Source organism: Gigantopelta aegis, chromosome 7 (genome assembly GCF_016097555.1).
Source record: "Gigantopelta aegis isolate Gae_Host chromosome 7, Gae_host_genome, whole genome shotgun sequence".
Taxonomy (NCBI): Eukaryota; Metazoa; Mollusca; class Gastropoda; order Neomphalida; family Peltospiridae; genus Gigantopelta; species Gigantopelta aegis.
In genome coordinates this window covers 19,834,266-19,855,525 of record NC_054705.1, presented here as the reverse complement: position 1 = coordinate 19,855,525, position 21,260 = coordinate 19,834,266, and the positions used below count along the sequence as shown (strand labels likewise).

Genomic DNA, 21,260 nt, shown 5'->3' with positions numbered 1-21,260 from the left:
AAAAAACCCAGACAGATATAGACAGACAGACAGATAGAAAACCCCCCAGACAGATATATATAGACAGACAGACAGACATACAGACAGACAGATAAACAGACATACAGACAGACAGACAAACAGACAGACAGACGGACGGACATACAGACAGACAGACAGACAGACAGACAGACAGACAGACAGACAGATCAAATGCACAAATAAATGTTTTGGGTGACGTATTCACGTACAAACTGTTATTGATCAAACAAAATGGATTACGACCAGGGACACGTTTTACCTTATGCACTAAATAACTTACTTTATACTTTATAGATAGATAGATAGATAGATAGATAGATAGATAGATAGATAGATAACTGTCACGGGGATTCTATAATACCCGTAACTGAATAAAACACGATTGTCCAAATATCTCTCCTAGCTGTATATCTATTAGATCTCTCTGTAACAGGCAGTATTTCCGCTGTTGCTCGTCTAGGTATGATCAGAGTTACGATCTTATATAAAGTATATATTATTATAGCACGTTTAGTTCACTAGAAAACACAACAAAAACACAATACACGTTGGAATCTGTATTAACCTACGCTGACAAATGTACTGCCGCAGTAGTTAATTAATAACAACAAATAATAACAACCCAGAACTGATCACTTAATTAGTTAATCTCTAGGTGTCTAGTTTACACAATATGCTAATCACTTCACCGTGACACAACACCCACACGTGTGACAATTGAGAAACGCTAACACACACACGTGCGATAATGGAGAAACGCTTCCAGGGGAACTTAATTAATAAAGGAATTACCGCTCTATTCCTAACTGGTTAATTTTTAATTAACCCTAACTACTCATTCAGTAACCTTGTAACACAGAATTAATACTGGTACCTATCACAATAAAGACAATAACCTACAGTCTACCTAGGTCTTCTAGGATGACTGGCTAAGCTTTATATTACCAAATACTCGTATAAATATAGAACAGTAAGACTACGATTTACTTCGTCAGATGACCGAAGACACTGTCTAAAGAGTATTGGTATAATACAGTATTAAAATATGTAAAGTCACATCAATCACATCAAGGTTATACAACAGAGCAGAAATAATATATTTACCAAAGTCCAAACGGACTAACGTTCCCTGGGAGCCGTCCTTTTTGCTTCTCCTGATAACTCTAAAATTCTAGCTATTTATTATAAATCGAATATCGCCTGGGGGTACATCGCGGCACCGAATCTTATCATCTGATATTCCACCTCTCCCAGAGTCGGTATATTTTTCTCTGATCGTCAGACTGGCTGTCGCCATCATCGCCAAATCACGGTTGTAAAAACCGCACTCGCAGAGGTATTACGTAACTACTCGCCACATGGCCTCCGCACCTAGCTAAGTGTGTACGGTCGCGCGGAGGTATTACGTAACCAAGTGCACACGACCCTCTAAAACAATTAACATCGCCACAGGCGAAAAGATAATTAAGAGCATGTACCGTCACAATAACATAGATAGATAGATAGATAGATAGATAGATAGATAGATAGATAGATAAAACAAATCAGAGATAGATAGATTGATAGATAGATAGATAGATAGATAGATAGATAGATAGATAGATAGATTGATAGATAGATGGATAGAAAAACGGACAGATATAGATAGACAGACATACATACAGAGAGAGAGAGAGAGAGGAGAGAGAGAGAGAGAGAGAGAGAGAGAGAGAGAGAGAGAGAGAGAGAGAGAGAAAACCCCAGACAGATATATATATTATATATATATATATATATATATATAGAGAGAGAGAGAGAGAGAGAGAGAGAGAGAGAGAGAGAGAGAGAGAGAGAGAGAGCGAGAGACAAACAGACAGACAGACAGACAGATAGACAGACAGACATAAAAAACCCAGACAGATATAGACAGACAGACAGACAGACAGATAGAAAAAACCCCAGACAGATATAGATAGACAGACAGACAGACAGACAGACAGACAGATAGACAGACAGACATAAAAAACCCAGACAGATATAGACAGACAGACAGACAGACAGATAGAAAAAACCCCAGACAGATATAGATAGACAGACAGACAGACAGACAGACAGACAGACATACAGATAGACAGACAGACAGACAGACAGATAGACAGACAGATCAAATGCACAAATAAATGTTTTGGGTGACGTATTCACGTACAAACTGTTATTAATAAAGCAAAATGGATTACGACCAGGGACACGTTTTACCGTATGCACTAAATAACTTACTTTATGCCATGTTGTTTCAATTCGAATCAATACACGTTATGTAAGGCATCGTTAGAACAAATATACAGGTATTCTCTTCTTCCACTATGCTGACATAATGTAGGATAATTTGTAGGTCAATAATATTGTATTTATTTCACCGACTTGAACACGTTCAAATCAAACACTACGCAGTTACATGGATTACATTTCATTTCATGTCAACTTATTTTCGTGCTTATATCCAATTAATGTTCAAGCACGCTGTCCTGGACACACACCTCAGCTATCTGGGCTGTCTGTCCAGAACAGTCGGTTAGTTGTTAGTTGGTTAGTGTTTAATGAGAGAGAAGAGGGTGTAGTGGCCTTACACCTACCCATTAAGCCCTTAAGAACTCACTCTGGGTTGGAGCCGGTACCGGGCTACGAACCCTGTACCTACCAACCAGTTGACCAATGCCGCTCATGGATTACAAATAGTTTTGCGGGTGTACATTTTGATGGCAGTAAATGGTAAATAGGTCTCAGGTTAGCAGATTTCGCCAGAATTTGATGATTTGCTCCCGACACAAAATAAGGGAACGGGTGAAATGATAGTGAATGTTTTATTTCGATTAACGTCTGGAAAACCAATTTGGGGCGTGTATATCAATATCTGGTGTGTCCACCATTTTGGGCGATGCATGCTCGACACCTTGATGGCATACTGTTGATTAATGTACGTATGGTTGCTCTGGGTATTGCCCGCCATTCATTCTGAAGGGCTACCGCAAGCTGGGCCACTTTGGCGGGTGCTGGGTCCCTGGCGTACACTCTCCGCCCGAGAACGTCCCACAGGTGCTCTCTAGGGGACATATTGGGGGACTTAGCGGGCTAGTCGATTGTCGGTATGCCTTGTTGTCGTAGGTAATCGGTGACTATCCGAGCGCGATGTGGTCTGGCATTGTCGTCTTGAAATTCAACATTTCTGCCAATATTTCTCGCCACTGGAACAACGACAGGACGCAAAATTTGGTCCAGATATCTCTGGCCAGTCAAATTTCCACACACCATGACAGTACCACCCCCATACCGATCATGGTCTAGAATTGTATCTCTCGCCGCTACGTCGCCAACAACGGTTTCTGCTAACTGTGAATCTGAGGTAGAACCTCGATTTGTCTGTAAACATGGTGTAACGCCATTGTCGCACAGTCCGTCCCTGGTGTTGCCTAGCCCACCGTAATCGTTGCCGCCTATGGTGAGCTGTTAGGGTCACACCCTTCAGAGGACGCCTCGCTTTCAGGCGGGCTTAGTAGTAGTCTGTTCTTGACGGTCGATGTTGAAATTCGCCTTCCTGTTATTGTACGGAATTCACTGTTGAAAACAGCAGCTGATTTGAATCTATTGCGTAGAGCAATTAATGTTATGGTACGATTTTGTCGAGGTGTCGTCTTTTTAGGCCTGCCACGCCCAGGTCTCGTTACAACCCCGCTAGTTTGACGGTACTTATCCCACACTCTAGAACTTACACTTTTTTATTTACCAAACATTCGGGCAACTTGGCATATTGACGTACCTCCCTCTATCGTACCGACAATTCGCCGTTTCGTCTCTTCATTAAGGTATTGTCTTGGGACCATTTTCACGCATGTGATTACCTCACTTGCATCGGTGATTGCACGATAAGCACATACACGTGATCTTCTGTGTGCACGTGCATCACATGCTGTTCATGCATGATGTGAAATTTCATTTTGATCAGATGAAGCGTTCAGATGCAACGCCACTGTATTGTAACAGTGCATGTCAACGATAGTTACATTCACATCAGTCGTTCCCTTATTTTTTGTCGGTAGTATATATACATTCATACATACATACATACATACATACATACATACATACATACATATATATATATATATATATATATATATATATATATATATATATATATATATATATACATATACATATACATATACATATACATATACATTTACAAATACATACACACACACACACATATATGTGTGTGTGTGTGTGTGTGTGTGTGTGTGTGTGTGTGTGTGTGTGTGTTTATGTGCATGTCATCAGAGCTACGCTATTTCCATTGAGCTCTGTCATGTGCTAGTTTTGATTTAGTACACTGGTTTGGGAGTGGCAGTCCTCTTTTTGCAGAGATACGATCATGATCGCCGATGAAGGTTTTGTCGTTCAGATTTCTATGTGTGTGTGTATTCTATAACAGATATGTGACGTAGAGTTGTGTGTTTGGTTAGTGATTTTACCTACAATTCTTGAGAAAACTACTGTATACCCCTGAAAACACAATACAATTTTTATATTTACGCCTTGGGGCATGAATTGACGGACAGATAGATGGATGAGTGAATGGATGGATGGATGGATGGATGGATGGGTTGGTGGATGGGTTGGTGGATGGATGGATGAATAGATGGATGGATGTGTAGGTGGCTGGCTCGATGGGTGTGTGGATAGATGGATACAAAAAGATGGATAGATGGATATGTGGGTGGATATTGGGTTGGCTGACTGTTTTATTTCATTATACAACTAGAGCACATTGATTTATTAATCATCGGCTATTGGATGCCAAACATTTGGTAATTTTGACATTTAGTCTTAAAGAGGAAACCCACTACAATTTTCTATTTGTTGCTGTGACGGTACATGCTCTTACATTTGTTTCGCCTGTGGCGATTTTAATTGTGTTAGAGGGCCGTGTGCAGTTTCATTGCACTTAAGCCCAGATGGGCAACTTGTTACGTAATACTTCTGCGCGACGGTCCTCGATCGGTACGCCTAATACACACCCAGCCAGGTGCGGAGGCCATGTGGCTAGTAGTTACGTAATATCTCCGGTAGTGCTGTTTATGGCCTGGAGATTGCTCGCGGTTGGCGACAGCCAGACTGACGATCAGAGAGAAATATACCGACTCTAGTAGAGGTAGAATATGAGATGATACGTGAGGTACCGCCTTGTACCCCCAGGCGTATTCTGATTTATAATAAATAGCTAGAATTTAGAGATATCTAAGAGAAACGGAAAAGGAAGCTTCCCGGGAACGTTAGTCCGTTTGGACTTTGGTAAATATCATTTCTGCTCTGTGTATAACCTTGATGTGATTGATGTGACTTTAAATATTTTGATACTGTATTATACCAATATTCTTTAGACAGTGTCTTCGGTCATCTGACGAAGTAAATCGTAGACTTTTTGTTCTAACATTATACGAGTATTTGGTAATATAAAGCTTAGCCAGTCATCCTAGACGACCTAGGTAAACTGTAGGTTATTGTCTTTATTGTGATAAGTATTAATTCTGTGTTACAAGGTTACTGAATGAGTAGTTAGGGTTAATTAAAAATTAACCCGTTAGGAATAGAGCTGAAATTCCTTTATTAATTAAGTTCCCCTGGAAGCGTTCCTAAATTATCACACGTTACTGAACGAGTAGTAAGGGTTAACTAAAAATTAACCAGTTAGGAATGGTGTTGTAATTCCTTTATTAATTAACTTCTCCTGGAAGCGTTTCTCAATTATCACACGTGTGGGTGTGGTGTAACGGTGAAGTGATTCGCATATTGTGTAACTAGACACCTAGAGATTAACTAATTAAGTGATCAGTTCTGGGTTGTTATTATTGCTGTTATTAATTTACTACTACGGCTGTACATTTGTCAGCGTAGATTAAAACAGATTCCAAAGTGTATTGTGTTTTTGTTGTGTTTCTAGAGAACTAACGTGCTATATTAATATATACTTTACATAAGATCGTATCTCTGATCGTACCTAGAGACGAGCCATACTAGGGTTTAACAGCCTGTTACAGAGAGATCTAATAGATATACAGTTAGGAGAGATATTTTGATAATCGTGTTTTATTCAGTTACGGGTATTATAGAATCCCCGTGACAGTTGCAAAGGATTTTTTTTTATATGCAATTTCCCTCAGACAAGACAGCACATACCCTGACCTCTGATATACCAGCGTTGTGTTCTGGCCGGAGAGAGAAATAGCACAATGTGTAATCCTAGACCGACCGCGCATCAAGCGAGCGCTTTACCACTGGGATACATCCCGCCCCTCAGATAGATGTATCCATGCATGTCTTGTATAATAATATAACTCACTGTTCTGAAGGGTGTACTAAACTGGACGATGACTTCATTGTCTGCTTTATTGTAGTCGCCGTAAATGTCTCTGTATCCCCACAAATGTCCTGGCGTGGTGGCATTGGCCATGGTGAAGCAGTCACTAACAAATATAAAAACAAAACGAATAGTGTCACATCAGCATCGTCGATAACACGACAATTTCATTCACATAGATTTAAAGGGACATTCCTGAGTTTGCTGCAGTATTTAAGATGTTATTGACTAACAGAGACTTTTTAACGATTGTAATTACATATCAAATATATTTGTCTACATAATATATTAGTGGCTGTATATTAAACATGTTTCTGATCGTTCTAATATTTGTACTAGGTTACATTTCATTTTATTCCCTAAAATATTTTTTTTTCGTACGTATTAAATTATTTGAAGACAAAATCCAGTTTGGGCTTCTTACAAATATTAAGACAAGAAACACATTGAATATACAGACACTGATATTCTAAACAAGAAAATATATTTAATATATACGTTTAATCGTAGAAATATTTTATTAGTTGAAACATCTTACAATGTAGCAAACTCAGGAATGTCCCTTTAAGGTATCGGGTGTTCGAGATGTGGGGCGTTATACAAATTCAGTAACAAAAATAAAACCAAAACAAACAATATGCCATCAGCATCTTTGATAACACGGAAATCTCAGTCAAATAGGTTCAAGGTATCGTATGTTCGAGATATCGTGTGTTCAACACAGCCAGTAACAAAAATAAAACAAATAGTGTCACATCAGCAACTTCGATAACACGAGAAGCACTATCAAATACGTTCAAGGTATCTAGTATTCGAAATATCGAGTGTTCGACACAGCGAGGAACAAAAATAAAAACAAAACAAATACCTTCGATAACACGAAAATAATTATGAAAGATTTTCCAGGTATTGTGTTCTCGAGATATCCGGTGTTAGAGTTTACGAGATAATATATACAGCAATAACCTTTGCAGTTATTATTAAATTTGTATCTGTTTTGAACTAATATGTACAATTTGTCAATGACTATAATTTCAGTCGGAACATAAATTTGATAATAGCTGGCAACTCAATTATTATTCCGTATTTGTTTCACTGAAATGCTTGGTAAACCATGCATATGTTTATGGAGCTCAGAAAGGCAATATAAATATATGGATTTTTAAAGGAAAATAATCCACCATCAATGTTTACGTATCTTGTATTTCCACATCAGCATCAGTTTATTTGTTTGCTTTTTTTTGCAGGGGGGGAGGGGGGGGGGGGGTGTTTTGTGGTGGGGGGGGTTTTCGTGGGGTTGGGGAGGGTCAATATTTCCAGTTTGTCTTGACGTAAAGATAGAATAAAAACAATTTTTTTTAAAATGCTAAAGTTTATGTAAATAAAACATTAGTTGTGATGAACGTCGTCTGTTCATGCATTATCAAATTATTATTTCTCGATTTGTTTTCTTAAACTACATACAGACAAAAAGGAATAATCAAATGTAGATTTTGTAGGATAGGCTACTCAAGAAAATATAATTTCAAACTCCATGAGTAGATGACATTTTTCACTATGTCAGAGTACGGGCCGGATTAATAAGGCATGTTTATATCGAATAGAATCGAATAGAACAGAATAGAATAGAATATGTGTTTAACGACACCGCAGCACAAAAATATATCGGCTATTGAGTGTCAAACTATGATAACATGTTTATGTTTTACACGCGTGTAACTACATACATTTATCATGCTTAAACACCTGCGTTTAAGAAAAACAGGCTTCGTTTATTTATATATTGACCAATGTTTTTACCAAGTGCACAAAAATAAACTTTTTTGATTTCTAAACCAGGTTTCTTTTAATATCAAGCCAAATTATAATTATTACTAAAAATAAAACACCGTTTTTTCCCTGGTCCGGGACATAACATTGCTGCTATTATATTTTTTTTACGGTGTCTCAAGTAGCATTAGGCTAGGCACGAACTTACAAAGATTAAAGTTTGTTTGGTTTAACGACATCACTAGAGCGCATTGATTTATTAATCAAACATTTGGTAATTTTGACATAGTCTTAGTGAGGAAACCCATTACATTTTTCCATTAGTAGTAAAGGATTTTTTATATGAACCATCCCGCAGACATGATAGCACACACCACGGCCTTTGATATACCAGTCGTGGTGCACTGGCTGGAACGAGAAATAGCACCAATGGGCCCACCGACGAGCATCGACCCCAGACCGACCGCAATCAAGCGAACGTTTTACCACAGAGGAAGCAAGGAAATGATTTATTTAACTACGCACTCAACAAATTTAATTTACGGTTATATGCCGTCGGACATATGGTTAAGGGCCACACAGATATTGGGCTACTCTTTTTGATTAGCAGCAAGGAATCTTTTATATGCACCATTCCATAGGCTGGAACGAAATATAGCCCAATGGGCTCACTGACGGGGATCGATCCCAAACCGACCGTGCATCAAGCGATCGCTTTACCACTGGGCTACGTCTCGCCCCTTACCACAGGGCTACGTGCACATTCAGAACAAGCTGTTGTAGCGCACGTCTGTCATGGCTACGCCCCACCCTCCTACAGGTACAAATGAGGTCTAATATAAACCATGTATTACCTGAATACGTCAGGGTATGCGTAGAAGCAACCAGGAACAACACTGCTGTAATTACGTATCCCATAACGGTAAAATAAATGTATACGTGTTCCCTTAAGAGATCGCCAATTTCAGTTTAGTCTCCGCGGGTAGGTCATCCCGTTTGCAGATGTAGAACAACTGCTCAAACAAAACTACATCCAACAGGGAAGTGTTTTGTGATACGCTAGCAATTACCTGACGTCATAACAGCCAATGGGAGTCGCGGTTATTGTTGTTATTGTGTTGTTAAATTATGAATTGACAGAACACTTTGACATAATACACAGTGGCGTATTGGGTGGAGGGGTTGAGAGGGGTTGATACGTATCGTTAAGGGCGTCAAATGGTTAAACATAAATCCGTAATTTCAGGAGGTGAAACAAACTGACGTGTTAATTAAATATTTCAAAAGTTTGTTTTGTTTAACGACAATACTAGAGCACATTGATTTATTAATCATACATTATGTAACTGTGACATATAGTCTTAGAGAGAAAACCCGCTACATTTTTCTATTGGTATCAAAGGATATTTTATATGCACCATATCACAGACAGGATGGCACATACCACGGTCTTTGAAATACCAGTTGTGGTGCACTGGCTGGAATGTTTTCCCCATTAAATATATATATATATATATATATATATATATATATATATATATATATATATATATATATATATATAGATAGATAGATAGATAGATAGATAGATAGATATAGATATAAATATGTATATATGTATATGCATATGCATATACATATATACATATCTATATCTATACAATAGAGCTGCAACGAATACACCAAATGGCGAATACGATACGTATCACGAATATGATGTCTCGAATATGAATAAATATTCACGAATACCAATAATTTCAGTGAATCTACCAATACTGTACTACTGACTTTCTGAATGAAGCAAGCCACCAGTGAACAAAAGTCAAAAATAGCATTTAAATAATAGGATGTATTAACATTAAACTTTGGAATGTTAGATGTTGAAAATTAAATAATTAAATGTCAGTTATAAAAACAAAATAGTAATAAAAAGAAAATTAACAAGAAAAAACAAAACAGACTCCTTAAAATACTTTTGTGTGTAAATACAGCTTGCAAACTTCTAAATTTATATAAATAATAATAATAATAATAATAATAATAATAATAATAATAATAATAATAATAAAGATATTTAAAAAAAAACACGATTATATTCAATTCTTTGGGTACCTAATAACGAATACGTATCGTGGATAGCCTGCATTCGGTACACCGACTACATGAGTGAATCGTTGCAGCTCTAATATACATTTACATATACATATACATAGAACACATATATATATATATATATATATATATATATATATATATATATATATATATATATATATATATATATATATATATATATATATATATACACACACACACACACACATATACACACACACACACACACACGTGTGTGTTTGTGTATGCCGTGGTCCCCAGTATACTAAACGTTGTTTCTGCGCCCCCCCCCCCCCCCAAAAAAAAAAAAGCTGTATCCAAAAGCTGCATCCTAAAGCTGTATCCTAACCGGCCGCGAGCGACGCGAACGATGCGAGCGATGCGAGCGATTATTTTAGAAATCATTGATTTCAATTGCTGCATCCTAACCGCACGCGTGCAACGCGACATATAAATCTGTCGCGTCGCGCGCGTGCAGTTAGGATGCGGCAATGGAAATCAATTATTTCTAAAATAATCGCTCGCGGCCGGTGAGGATACAGCTTTAAGCTGCATCCTGACCGGACGCGTGCGACGCGAGAGATTTGTTATAGAAACCATTGATTTCAATTGCTTCATCCTAACCGCACGCGTACTGCGCGACAGATTCATGTAGTCGAGCGCGCGACAAAATACCAATAGGAATTGTTTCAATTTTTTTCGCGCGACTCGAGCAAAACACATATATACTCTTCAAAAGAAGAAACGCAAAACCACATTGTCGTAACATTTGGAGAATTGATTTAATTATTGAATGGTGAGTCCGATAATTACCAAATGTTGCAGGATTGTTCACAATTCACTCTAGTCCATTGTGAGTAAGTGATAGGACACACCACCAAGGTCAAGGTCATCTGGAGTCAATACCGGGTGTGGCCTCCGCGTGTGTTGACAACTGCCTGGCACCGCCTGCCCATTGAAGCAACCAGAGTACGGATGACGTCCCGGGGGATGGTGGCCCACTCGGCCTGCAAGGCTGCTGCCAGCTCGGGCAGGGTCTGGGGCTGTGGTTGTCGCTGTCGGAGGCGTCGGTCCAACTCGTCCCATAGATGCTCAATTGGGTTCAAATCCGGTGATATCGATGGCCAAGGAAGGACATTAATGTTGTTGTTCTGTAGGAAAGCCGTTGTGAGACGTGCTGTGTGAGGCCTGGCGTTGTCATGTTGGAACACTGCGTTGGAGTTGGCCATAACTGGAACGATGTGTGGCCGGAGGATCTGGTCAATGTAGCCCTGTGCATTCAGGTTGCCCTGCACGTGGACCAGGTCAGTTCTGCCAGTGTGTGAGATGGCTGCCCACACCATGACACTACCCCCGCCGAATCTGTCCACTTCCTGCACGCAGTTTGCCGCATAACGTTCACCACGACGCCTATACACGCGACATCTTCCATCATGACGTCGGAGCAGAAATCGGGACTCGTCACTGAACCACACCTGTCTCCATCGCAGTTGAGGCCATTGTCGATGAATCTGGCACCACTGCAGTCGGAGTCGACGGTGTTGTGGTGTTAAGATGACACCTCGAACTGGACGTCTGGCACGAATTCCTACCTCACGTAGGCGGTTCCGTACGGTCTGGTCGGATATCCTGCGCAAACCTGGTATTGCTGCGGCTGTGGAGGTGGCAGTAGTCAATCGTTCCCGAAGGTGGCGTACCCGGATGTTGCGGTCCTGCCCGGGGGTAGTGACCCGTGGTCGACCGGATCTAGGGAGGTCACGTGTTGATCCATGTTGCTGGTAACGGTCCCACAGTCTGGAGATGGTGCTTGGGGACACATGGAATGCCCTGGCAACGGCCGTTCTGGATTCGCCTGCGTCTAGTCGGCCGATGGCATTGTTTCTCTGCGGTTCACTGAGACGTGGCATGTCCTGGATTGTCAACTGTCGGCCAGATACAGAGGCCAGGCAAGCGAACACCCTGCACTTTTATACTGTCGGTGTTCATGTTGCACGTGCAGACAACGCACGTGCAGTGGTGACATGGTTTGCACGTGGCTGCGTTTTTGCGAATATTCACATTTTGGAACTTTATTGTACAGTAGCTGCGTTTTATCGAATGTAACCGTGGGAATGTGTTTGGGACATGCAATGACCTTATATTCACAAAGCATGAACCGGTAGGAAACATAAAATCGGAGTTATAACCCATTTGTACCCTTTTGTGTTTCTTTTTTTGAAGAGTATATTAACTAATCAAACAACTTTTACTTGGCGGTTTCAACTGTTGATAACAATTTTTAAAAAGAAGACTGTCGTTATGGTCGCATGTCATATCATGTCATAGGGTTTTACGTGCACATTCAGAACAAGCTGTTGTAGCACACGCCTGTCGTTATGACAGGAGTTATGGTCGCGTCTGGTAAGGCTATAAATAGTGCCGTGTCGCTCGCGTCGCACGCATCCGGTTAGGATACAGTTTAAAGAGACATACCCTAGTTTTAACCCGTGAAAATTAACACTAAGTTTAGTTAATCTACAAACCTGTAACATATTTGGATAAAATTACAATTGAGTGAAACATGAGTCTGTGACTTTGAAATGGTGAAACACTCTCTAAAAATAGACTAAATGTCGACTCTATAACTGTTACTTCTCAGACGCACGTGCGTTTTTTAAAAATGTGAGAAATGCATTTTGCGATATTAAAAACACGAGGATGACCAAAAACACTTCGAATGTACGGAACTTGATAATCTAAACAATAAAATCTGAGTATAGTATTATGAATATTACCTGCAAAGAAACGTCCATGTCACAAACGTAGCTAGATAATAGCCGATGCGTGCATAGTAAATAAAATACACACACACCGTCCTTACCGAGGTCGGCCCAAACTATATCTAAACATATTCGTGATCGGTGTGTGTGTGTGGGGGGGGGGGGGGGGGGGGGAGTGGCGTAGCTCAGTGGTAAAGCGCTCGCTTGATGTTCGGTCTATCTAGGATCGATCCCCGTCGGTGGGCCCATTGGGCTATTTCTCGTTCCAGCCAGTGCACCACGACTGGTGTAACAAAGGCCGTGGTATGTACTATCCTGTCTGTGAGATGGTGCATACAAAAAATACCCTGCTGCTAATCGAAAAGAGTAGCCCATGAGGTGGCGACAGCGGGTTTCGTCTCTCAATGTCTGTGTGGTCCTTAACCATATGTTCGACGCCATGTAACAGTAAATAAAATATGTTGTGTACGTCTGTAGTGCCCACAGATGTTACTGCCACAAATGTCACACAATCGACCATAAATGTCACACAATCGACCATAAATGTCACAACGCTGAACGCCACAAATGTCACAACGACAAATGACGCAACTCAACAACCACAATGACATAATTTACATTGACGTTTTTAAAATGTTTTCTTGTTTTGTTCTTTTGGGGTTATACCCTTAGCTCAAATATAGTGTCCCTTGCTCGGCAGGATTACAGGATCTATTCCCACTGTAGCATCCCCTAAAATGTTTCATTATTAGCACCAACTTAGTGGTCTGAAAACTCGATATCAAATCAATATTACACTGTGTAAAAGCACTGTTGAATAAAATGACTCTCGTACCATATTCAGCACCATATAAGTAATGTTAGTGTGAACAAGACTGTTATTTAACAACCACACATCAATAACGGGTACTTCAAGCGCTACATTACGTATACCAATGCATCTATTTTAATCTGTATATAACGACCAGCTGCTAATAAAGTTGACTTTTGTAAGTTCTTTGTTATATAGAGGTTTACAGAAGACTTAGTAAGATAGAACAAAATATATGTATCTAATCCATTTGTGAAAGCAATAAAATATGTTTCAATCAATCAAATACTGAATGTATACAGTGTCCTACGAAATGTGATATCATAATAAAGAAGAGTGGGGCGTAGCTCAGCGAGAGAGAGAGAGAGAGAGAGAGAGAGAGAGAGAGAGAGAGAGAGAGAGAGAGAGAGAGAGAGAGAGAGAGAGAGAGAGAGAGAGAGAGAGAGAGATGTTCTATGTTTTATTATTATCGTGTGACATTAATTTTGTGGTCGATTAGAACATTTGTGGCAGTAACATTACGACATTTGTGGTCGTTGTGACATTTGTGGTCGTTGTGACATTTGTGGGCACTACAGGACCTTACTATATCTAAATATATTCGTGATCGGTAATACTTCAGTGTAGAATATATTTCATAGTATGCTCTGTTTAGCACGGTACACCTTGTCACGTTTATTCTTCTCCTTTTTATGTGTGTGTGTGTTTTTTTTCAGTACATTAACCTACATAACAAGACCCATCACATCATATTGTGTGAATAAAAGTCTGCCGTCGGTGGGTTTGTTTTTTAAACAAAGAACTATACAGACTGTTCTGAATAGTTTCCTGTTGTTAAAGGTGCTATATCCCACTTATTTAATGTTGGCGTCTTGACAAAATTATTTAATTAAGGACTGTCTGTTATTTTTTTTACGTTCATCGGGGTATGAAAAAAAGATTATCCGCAAACTGTGTGAAATCGGCCAAGCCGTTCTCATATCATAGGCAATACTTATAATTAAATCTGAATCACACTTGTCAATAATAACACTAAAAGTGCATACTTTATTTTGAATTATTTTTGGTCCATAAACAATAACGCTCAATAAAACAACTTGCCCATATAAAATGACGTCATCAGATATGACGTTCCTTGAGAACGCACTTTTTACGTTCATCGAGAATTGATCAAACTCCCGTTGCTACGTCTGGACCAATGGGATGACGTTATATTGCAATGAATGTAACGGAAATTTAATTATTATATTTTGCTTATATACAAACATTACGCCTATAGCTATATATACCCATAAACGTATATATAAAATGTGTGACTGTTATACATTGATAAATTCACAAAAATGACGAACAATACTTATATAAAGAAAGATAGTTTATTACATTAGCGGGAGTGTTATATGCGGAATTTATGAAACGAGTTTCGGAATTATTTTATTTAAGAATTGAACGTTATACTTTTGACGTTCTGCGATGATAAACACCAAAATCGTTTTACACACTGTATGAATGGCGTAGCATTAGCTGGTTAGCAGGGACGTAGCTAGGATTTTTTGTTTGGACACGGGGGGGGGGGGGGGGGGGGGGGGGGGGGGGGGGGGGGGGGGGGGGGGGAACTGAGTAGTTAATAGTCTAAAACTCCTTAAACAGTTAAACAGTTCAGAAGAGAATTTTCTTAAGTTTCTATAATGCTTTCCGGATTTTTTCGGGGGGGGGGGGGTGGGGGTGGGGGGTGGGCTAGCTACGGCCTTGATTAGTATTGCCATTATACAAAACTATATTAAAAAACCCAATCGAACTATATTCCACAATGATTTACAACTGTATCAATACACAAATAAGGTAATTCCCTTAGAACGTTGCATTCGGGTTTTTCCGTCAAATATCCGATTCATTATAATGATTTACAACTGTATCAATACACAAATAAGGTAATTCCCTTAGAACGTTGCATTCGGGTTTTTCCGTCAAATATCCGATTCATTATAATGATTTACAACTGTATCAATACACAAATAAGGTAATTCCCTTAGAACGTTGCATTCGGGTTTTTCCGTCAAATCTCCGATTCATTATAATGATTTACATGACGTTTTATACATTTTAATTTTTTGAATCAAATATGGATAAAACGTTATAAAATTTAAAATAATTGAACATCAACTGATAACGCAAACAGTGGTTTTTTTCTAAAAAATATCAAACGATAATTAATTAAGAATTGAACAATCTATATACTTAAATGGAAGATCTGTTGTAAAACGGTTAGTGTATGAATTTTAACATAAGGGAGAGCGTCAAATTATTTAGAAGATTTATATGCTATATTAAAAGTGCAGTTGTCAAAAGTTGAATTAGTGAAAAATGAATGTGAAGACTGACTTGAAAGGGATACAGTGGTTTCAGTGTTACTTTGTGTGTGGATTTCAGAGGAAGTTTGTGATTGTGTGATATTATTCTCGGAAAGGACAGGTAGCGTAATTGTGCACGAAGGCGTATGTGTTTTCGCGAGTGTAAGTTGTCGATTTGGTGTTTTTGTTAAATATGACAGAGCTGCGCTCATGTCTCTCTTTTGATTTGTTGAGCATCCTCTGCTAAAACTTTTAATAGAAGCTTCGTTTTTGTGACCTGCCATATACATTATGTGTCTCAGTTCAAAACCGGAGTCCTTTAAAGCCTGAATTGTCACCTTCACGCACAGTGCAGACGAAACTGGGATAAAAACAGAAACGATGGAATCCTCGGGGATTCCCTTGTTTACCGAAAAAGTGCAGTTTTCACGTTCATGGAAGAATGGTTAAAATGCTATTACGTGATCTAAAAAATCAAGACGCCTATTACAAAACAGTAATTATAAAATGGAATTATTCCCCGAGCGAGAGCGAATGTTATAATTTATCGCTTCACAATCGGCGTTAATAATATTAAGCCATGTCAATTACAGTGACGTGGAATGATATCAGTTTCAGAAACCGCGAATGTCGTAGAATTGTAGACCATATGGGTAATAAATATATATATATATATATATATATATATATATATATATATATATATATATATATATATATATATATATATGTATGTATATCTATATGTGTGTATGTATGTATGTATGATTTTATAAAATTTAATCAATTTTAAAATTTGATTAAGGAGCATAGCCCTCTTGCATCTCACCCACCACCACACCCCACCCCCTTGCTATGCCACTGTTCCTCCACACAAATTCATTAACAACAATTTCGAGCACGTCAGAATCATGTGAAACGTTTGTGATCGAAACACTTCGCATCTTTTCGTAAAAGGGGTGTGGGATTTAACTCAGTCGGTTGAGTGCTCGCTTAAGGTGCTTGCGTCGCAGGATCGAATCACCTCTGTGGACCCATTCGGCTGAGTGTTGTTGTCTCGTTCCAACCAGTACACCACAACTGGACAAAGTCCGTGGTATGTGAATTCCTGTCTGTGGGAAAGTGCATATAAAAGATCCCATGCTGCATTAGAAAAACGTAGCGGGTTTCCACTGATGACTACGTGTCAGCATTACAAATGTTTGACATCCAATAGCCGATGATTAATTAATCAATGTGATCCAGTGGTGTTGTTAAACAACACAAATTTAACTTTTTGTGACGTCGAATTTACACTCGGAATACTTGGGTCAATAATCTCCATAAAAGTCCGTCAATCTGCCGCCGAGATATTCAGAGTCGACTCGAAGAAAAAACCGGAATTGTCCTAGTTAACTCTGTGTGTGTGTGTGTGTGTGTGTGTGTGTGTGTGTGTGTGTGTGTGTGTGTGTGTGTGTGTGTGTGTGTGTGTGTGTGTCCAGGATAGCGTGATTGAATAGAGATAGAGGTACGGAAAACAAACAGTGTTCCTTGGTTTGACACTTTATTTCACAAAGAAAACATTAGCCAGTTGCCACAGAGGCTATCAGGTGTGTAGCTAGGTCTTAAAATACAGAAACAATGAAATAATATATTATATCGTCTGCTAAATACGTTAATGAAGAACACACGTGTCGCAAGTGAGCACGGCTCTGTTGTAAAGTATGTCGCCTGCTGGAAATATGATATTCTGAGCCAACAGATTCCATTCCAATATTTATTTACATGCTTATATACCACGAAGGTTTCAAGCATGTCTGTCCTGGGCATAATCTCTGGCCTTTGCCAGTGACTAAGTCCAGGACAGAAAAGGGTGGGGGATAAGTTTGAAGTGGGCAGATTTTGGAATAAGAATTTAGTTGTGTCCAGCGACTGCGCGGACCGACTAGTAGACACCGAAAATGGGCCGTGTTCTGACTGGCGTAATTTCGATTCCTTCGGGTCTATCTAGAAAAAGCTGAAGTCTACGGAGAATAACTGCTCCTAACATCATGTCCGGACTAAGAATTTAAACCCAAAAATAAGTTAGACTGCTCGGCCGAAAAGGTTTTAAGGTGATTTGAGCAATTGAACGGGCGCCAAAGTAAATTGCGTTGGACTATTTATAAAAAAAATAAACATAGAGATTTTGAAACTCGATCGAAAACGTTTAAAGTCCAACTAAGCCCAAAAAGGAGGATACCTGTCCTAGTTAAGGTTGGTTTCTCGGGGATCCTGGAGTTTCTCGGAGAGACGGCAGCAGGTCTTTTCAACCGTGGAGTAACCGGGGCCGCAGACTGCACTGAGCATCTTGTGAAGAGACCTGTTGTCAATCTTCCAAAACAAGACGCACTGTCTGTAGATCTGCTCCCTCCGATGGGTCACGATTACTCCCGGCGTACGTGTAGATCCAAAGGTCTTGTAATGGATTTCGTAGCTGCTGCCGTCCTCCATTGGCTTCCAGTCTATGTTGGCGTAACCTCCCCGGAGTTTTGTTGGTTGCGTGGTGTCCCCTTGCAAGTATGGGTGGAGCTGATGTCGAAGTCCACCCAGGGCCAGGCTCCATTCGTCCTCGTCCTCGTCCTCGTCCTCATTCTCTTCCTCTTGTAGGGGGACGGCTTCAGGCGGCGGCTTAGTCTTTGCTGGTTGGGTGGTCGGTGATGACGCCTTCCTTTTTGGTGCCGCTACCGCAACAAATCCTGGTGACGACTCAACGGGAGCGGTCGTTAGAGTTGACTGCTGCACCGAAGTCGTCACTTTTGGAGTGGAGGTCCATTTTGGTGGTGTCCTACTGGCCGGCTTGCACATTGCAGTGTCCATTTCCGAGTAGGGCGGATCCCGGGATGCGGGTGCCGATGGCTGTCGCGTCCTCTCCGGAGAACTCGGTGGGGGCGGCGACGCAGAAGGGACCGCCACTGGCGGTTGAGCCGCCAGCTTTGTCCCCTCCTGAGCCGTCCCCAGCACGGGTTTCTTCCTTCTCCTTCCTCTTCCCGTTCCTCCGGTCCTCTTCTTTGGAGGCGGGTCTCCATATACCAAGGACACGGTCGCCCGTTACCCGGTATAGGTGACCCGAAACTCCAATAAGGATCCAAAGCTGGCTATAAGCCCCCCCAGGTGGGGGGGGGGGGGGCAAGTCGAGAGCGCACTGACACACGTCTAGTCTCATCAAGAGTCAGCTGGAGAAAAAAGGAGCCAACAGATGTCGAAGCAGACGATAAGTTTCAAAGAAAGAAAAGACAGTGGGGAATGTATACACTTAATCGGTAGAGGAAGAAAGGACGTAACACGCCAACACGCGTAACACGCCAGCACATTATTTTAAAAGCGGGAATGATTAAAATAAAATAAATGTGTGTTAAGGGGAAGAAAGGAATGTGTCAAAGGGAAATAACTGCATTAAAAAAAACCAGTGTTCGAGTAATTACCCCATAACATGAACAGATACATAATAGAAAGAAAGGAATGTGTGTGAGACACCCCAGCCCATTGCTTTCAAAACAAACACGATTAATAAAAGAAAGGAATGACTAGACGCATCAGTCGGTAGGGGAAGAAGGGAATGTGTAACACATTGCTTTAAAAGCAGAAGTGATTAAGAAAAGAAAGGAATGTGTGTAACACCCCCGCCCATTGCTTTGAAGAAAGAACTCGTGAATTGCAACTCAACGCTCCAAACTAACCTATGATCAAGGGAAATACCCGCACATAGTACTTCCCTCGAGCATTAGCCTTGATCGTTTAACATAAATTTTACGAAATCGGTAAATACAGTGTTCGATCTTGGATCGATCTCCGTCGGTGGTCCAATACGCTATATCCAACCAGTGCAACTGATATCTCAAGGGTCGTAGTATGTGCTGTGATGTGTACACATCCCTTGCTACTATAATGTAGCTGGTACAAATATCAACTGACATTCAATCACAAATGTAGTCATGAAGTAAAACACACAAAAAAACAAACGCAATGGTTTGGGGTTTTTCATTTTATTTATAAATGACAAATCACAAACTACACATATATAAAATGGACACACATTGGGTTACAACGAGAGGCCTTAAGGGCGACAACTACACATATATATATAAAAGAGCCAGATGATGCGTTGAGGCGATGGGGAGATCTTACCATCCCTTAGCAGGTTGTACAACAAAAATGTTTTTCCACACGACATGGGTCCATCATGGTGAACGGATGTAACAATCTTAGGGGCTGCTGTTGTTGCTGCTGCTGCTGTTGTTACTGCTGCTGATGTTGTTACTGCTGCTGCTACTGCTGCTGCTGTTGTTGCTGCTGCTGCTGTTGTTGCTGCTGCTGCTGCTAAGACTGTTACATCTATTCACCATGATCGTGTCGTGTTTTGAAAGCAATGGGCTGGGGTGTCTCACACACACATTCCTTTCTTTCTATTATGTATCTGTTCATCTTACGGGGTAATTACAGCTATACATGCATGGTTGTAAACGAATCACTACTCATTCGTACCAGAATTAGAACTAATGTTGAGAATAGAATGATGAAAATACATGGCAAAAAGGTCTAAATTTAGCACATTTTCCCTGAATATCTGTATAATTTTTGCCCGAATTTGAGGTTTTGCTGCAGCACTAGGGGTCAGTTGCCCCACTACCTACCCTCCCCCCACCACCACCACCCCACCCCACCCCACCCCCTTGTCGCGTATGTTTATGAGCATGGTTACAAGAGGTTAACGGTTAAATCAAGTTGGCAGAACACAAAAGCGCCGCTGTATAAAACAGACTAAAAACAAAATAAAGAAAAACAACGTAACAGTGCAGTAAGCCATCACAGTCCAAGCCTATAAAATGTAAGAGAAAAGAAACGCAGGGGACCAACTAAAATACTGATTTGTTTTGTTTAAAAAAAAGAAATTTATATCCAAAGCGTCCAGGTTGATTACTTACGTCTTAACTCCATCAAGAATAGCAAAATTATTTCTGAAAGGCCTTGAAAGTTGTAACTGGTGTATACAGACATAAAACCGTTAGTAGCGTAATAGA

The 21,260-nt window shown here is 40.1% G+C and overlaps 1 protein-coding gene across 8 annotated transcripts in view; it reads right to left on the bottom strand.

The window, feature by feature from the left end:
• The window catches only part of LOC121377040 (mucin-5AC-like), a 35,858-nt gene extending 26,631 nt beyond the window's left edge, over positions 1 to 9,227 (bottom strand). For all 8 annotated transcript variants that reach the window (XM_041504883.1, XM_041504884.1, XM_041504886.1 and 5 more), the window contains exons 1-2: positions 9,040 to 9,227; positions 6,398 to 6,521 (exon numbers count right to left, since the gene is read on the bottom strand). In XM_041504883.1, coding sequence (XP_041360817.1) covers positions 6,398 to 6,521; positions 9,040 to 9,103 — 188 coding nt within the window. In that variant the 5' untranslated portion in view covers positions 9,104 to 9,227. The remainder of the gene's footprint in view (positions 1 to 6,397; positions 6,522 to 9,039) is intronic.
• Between the last annotated feature and the right edge of the window lie 12,033 nt (positions 9,228 to 21,260).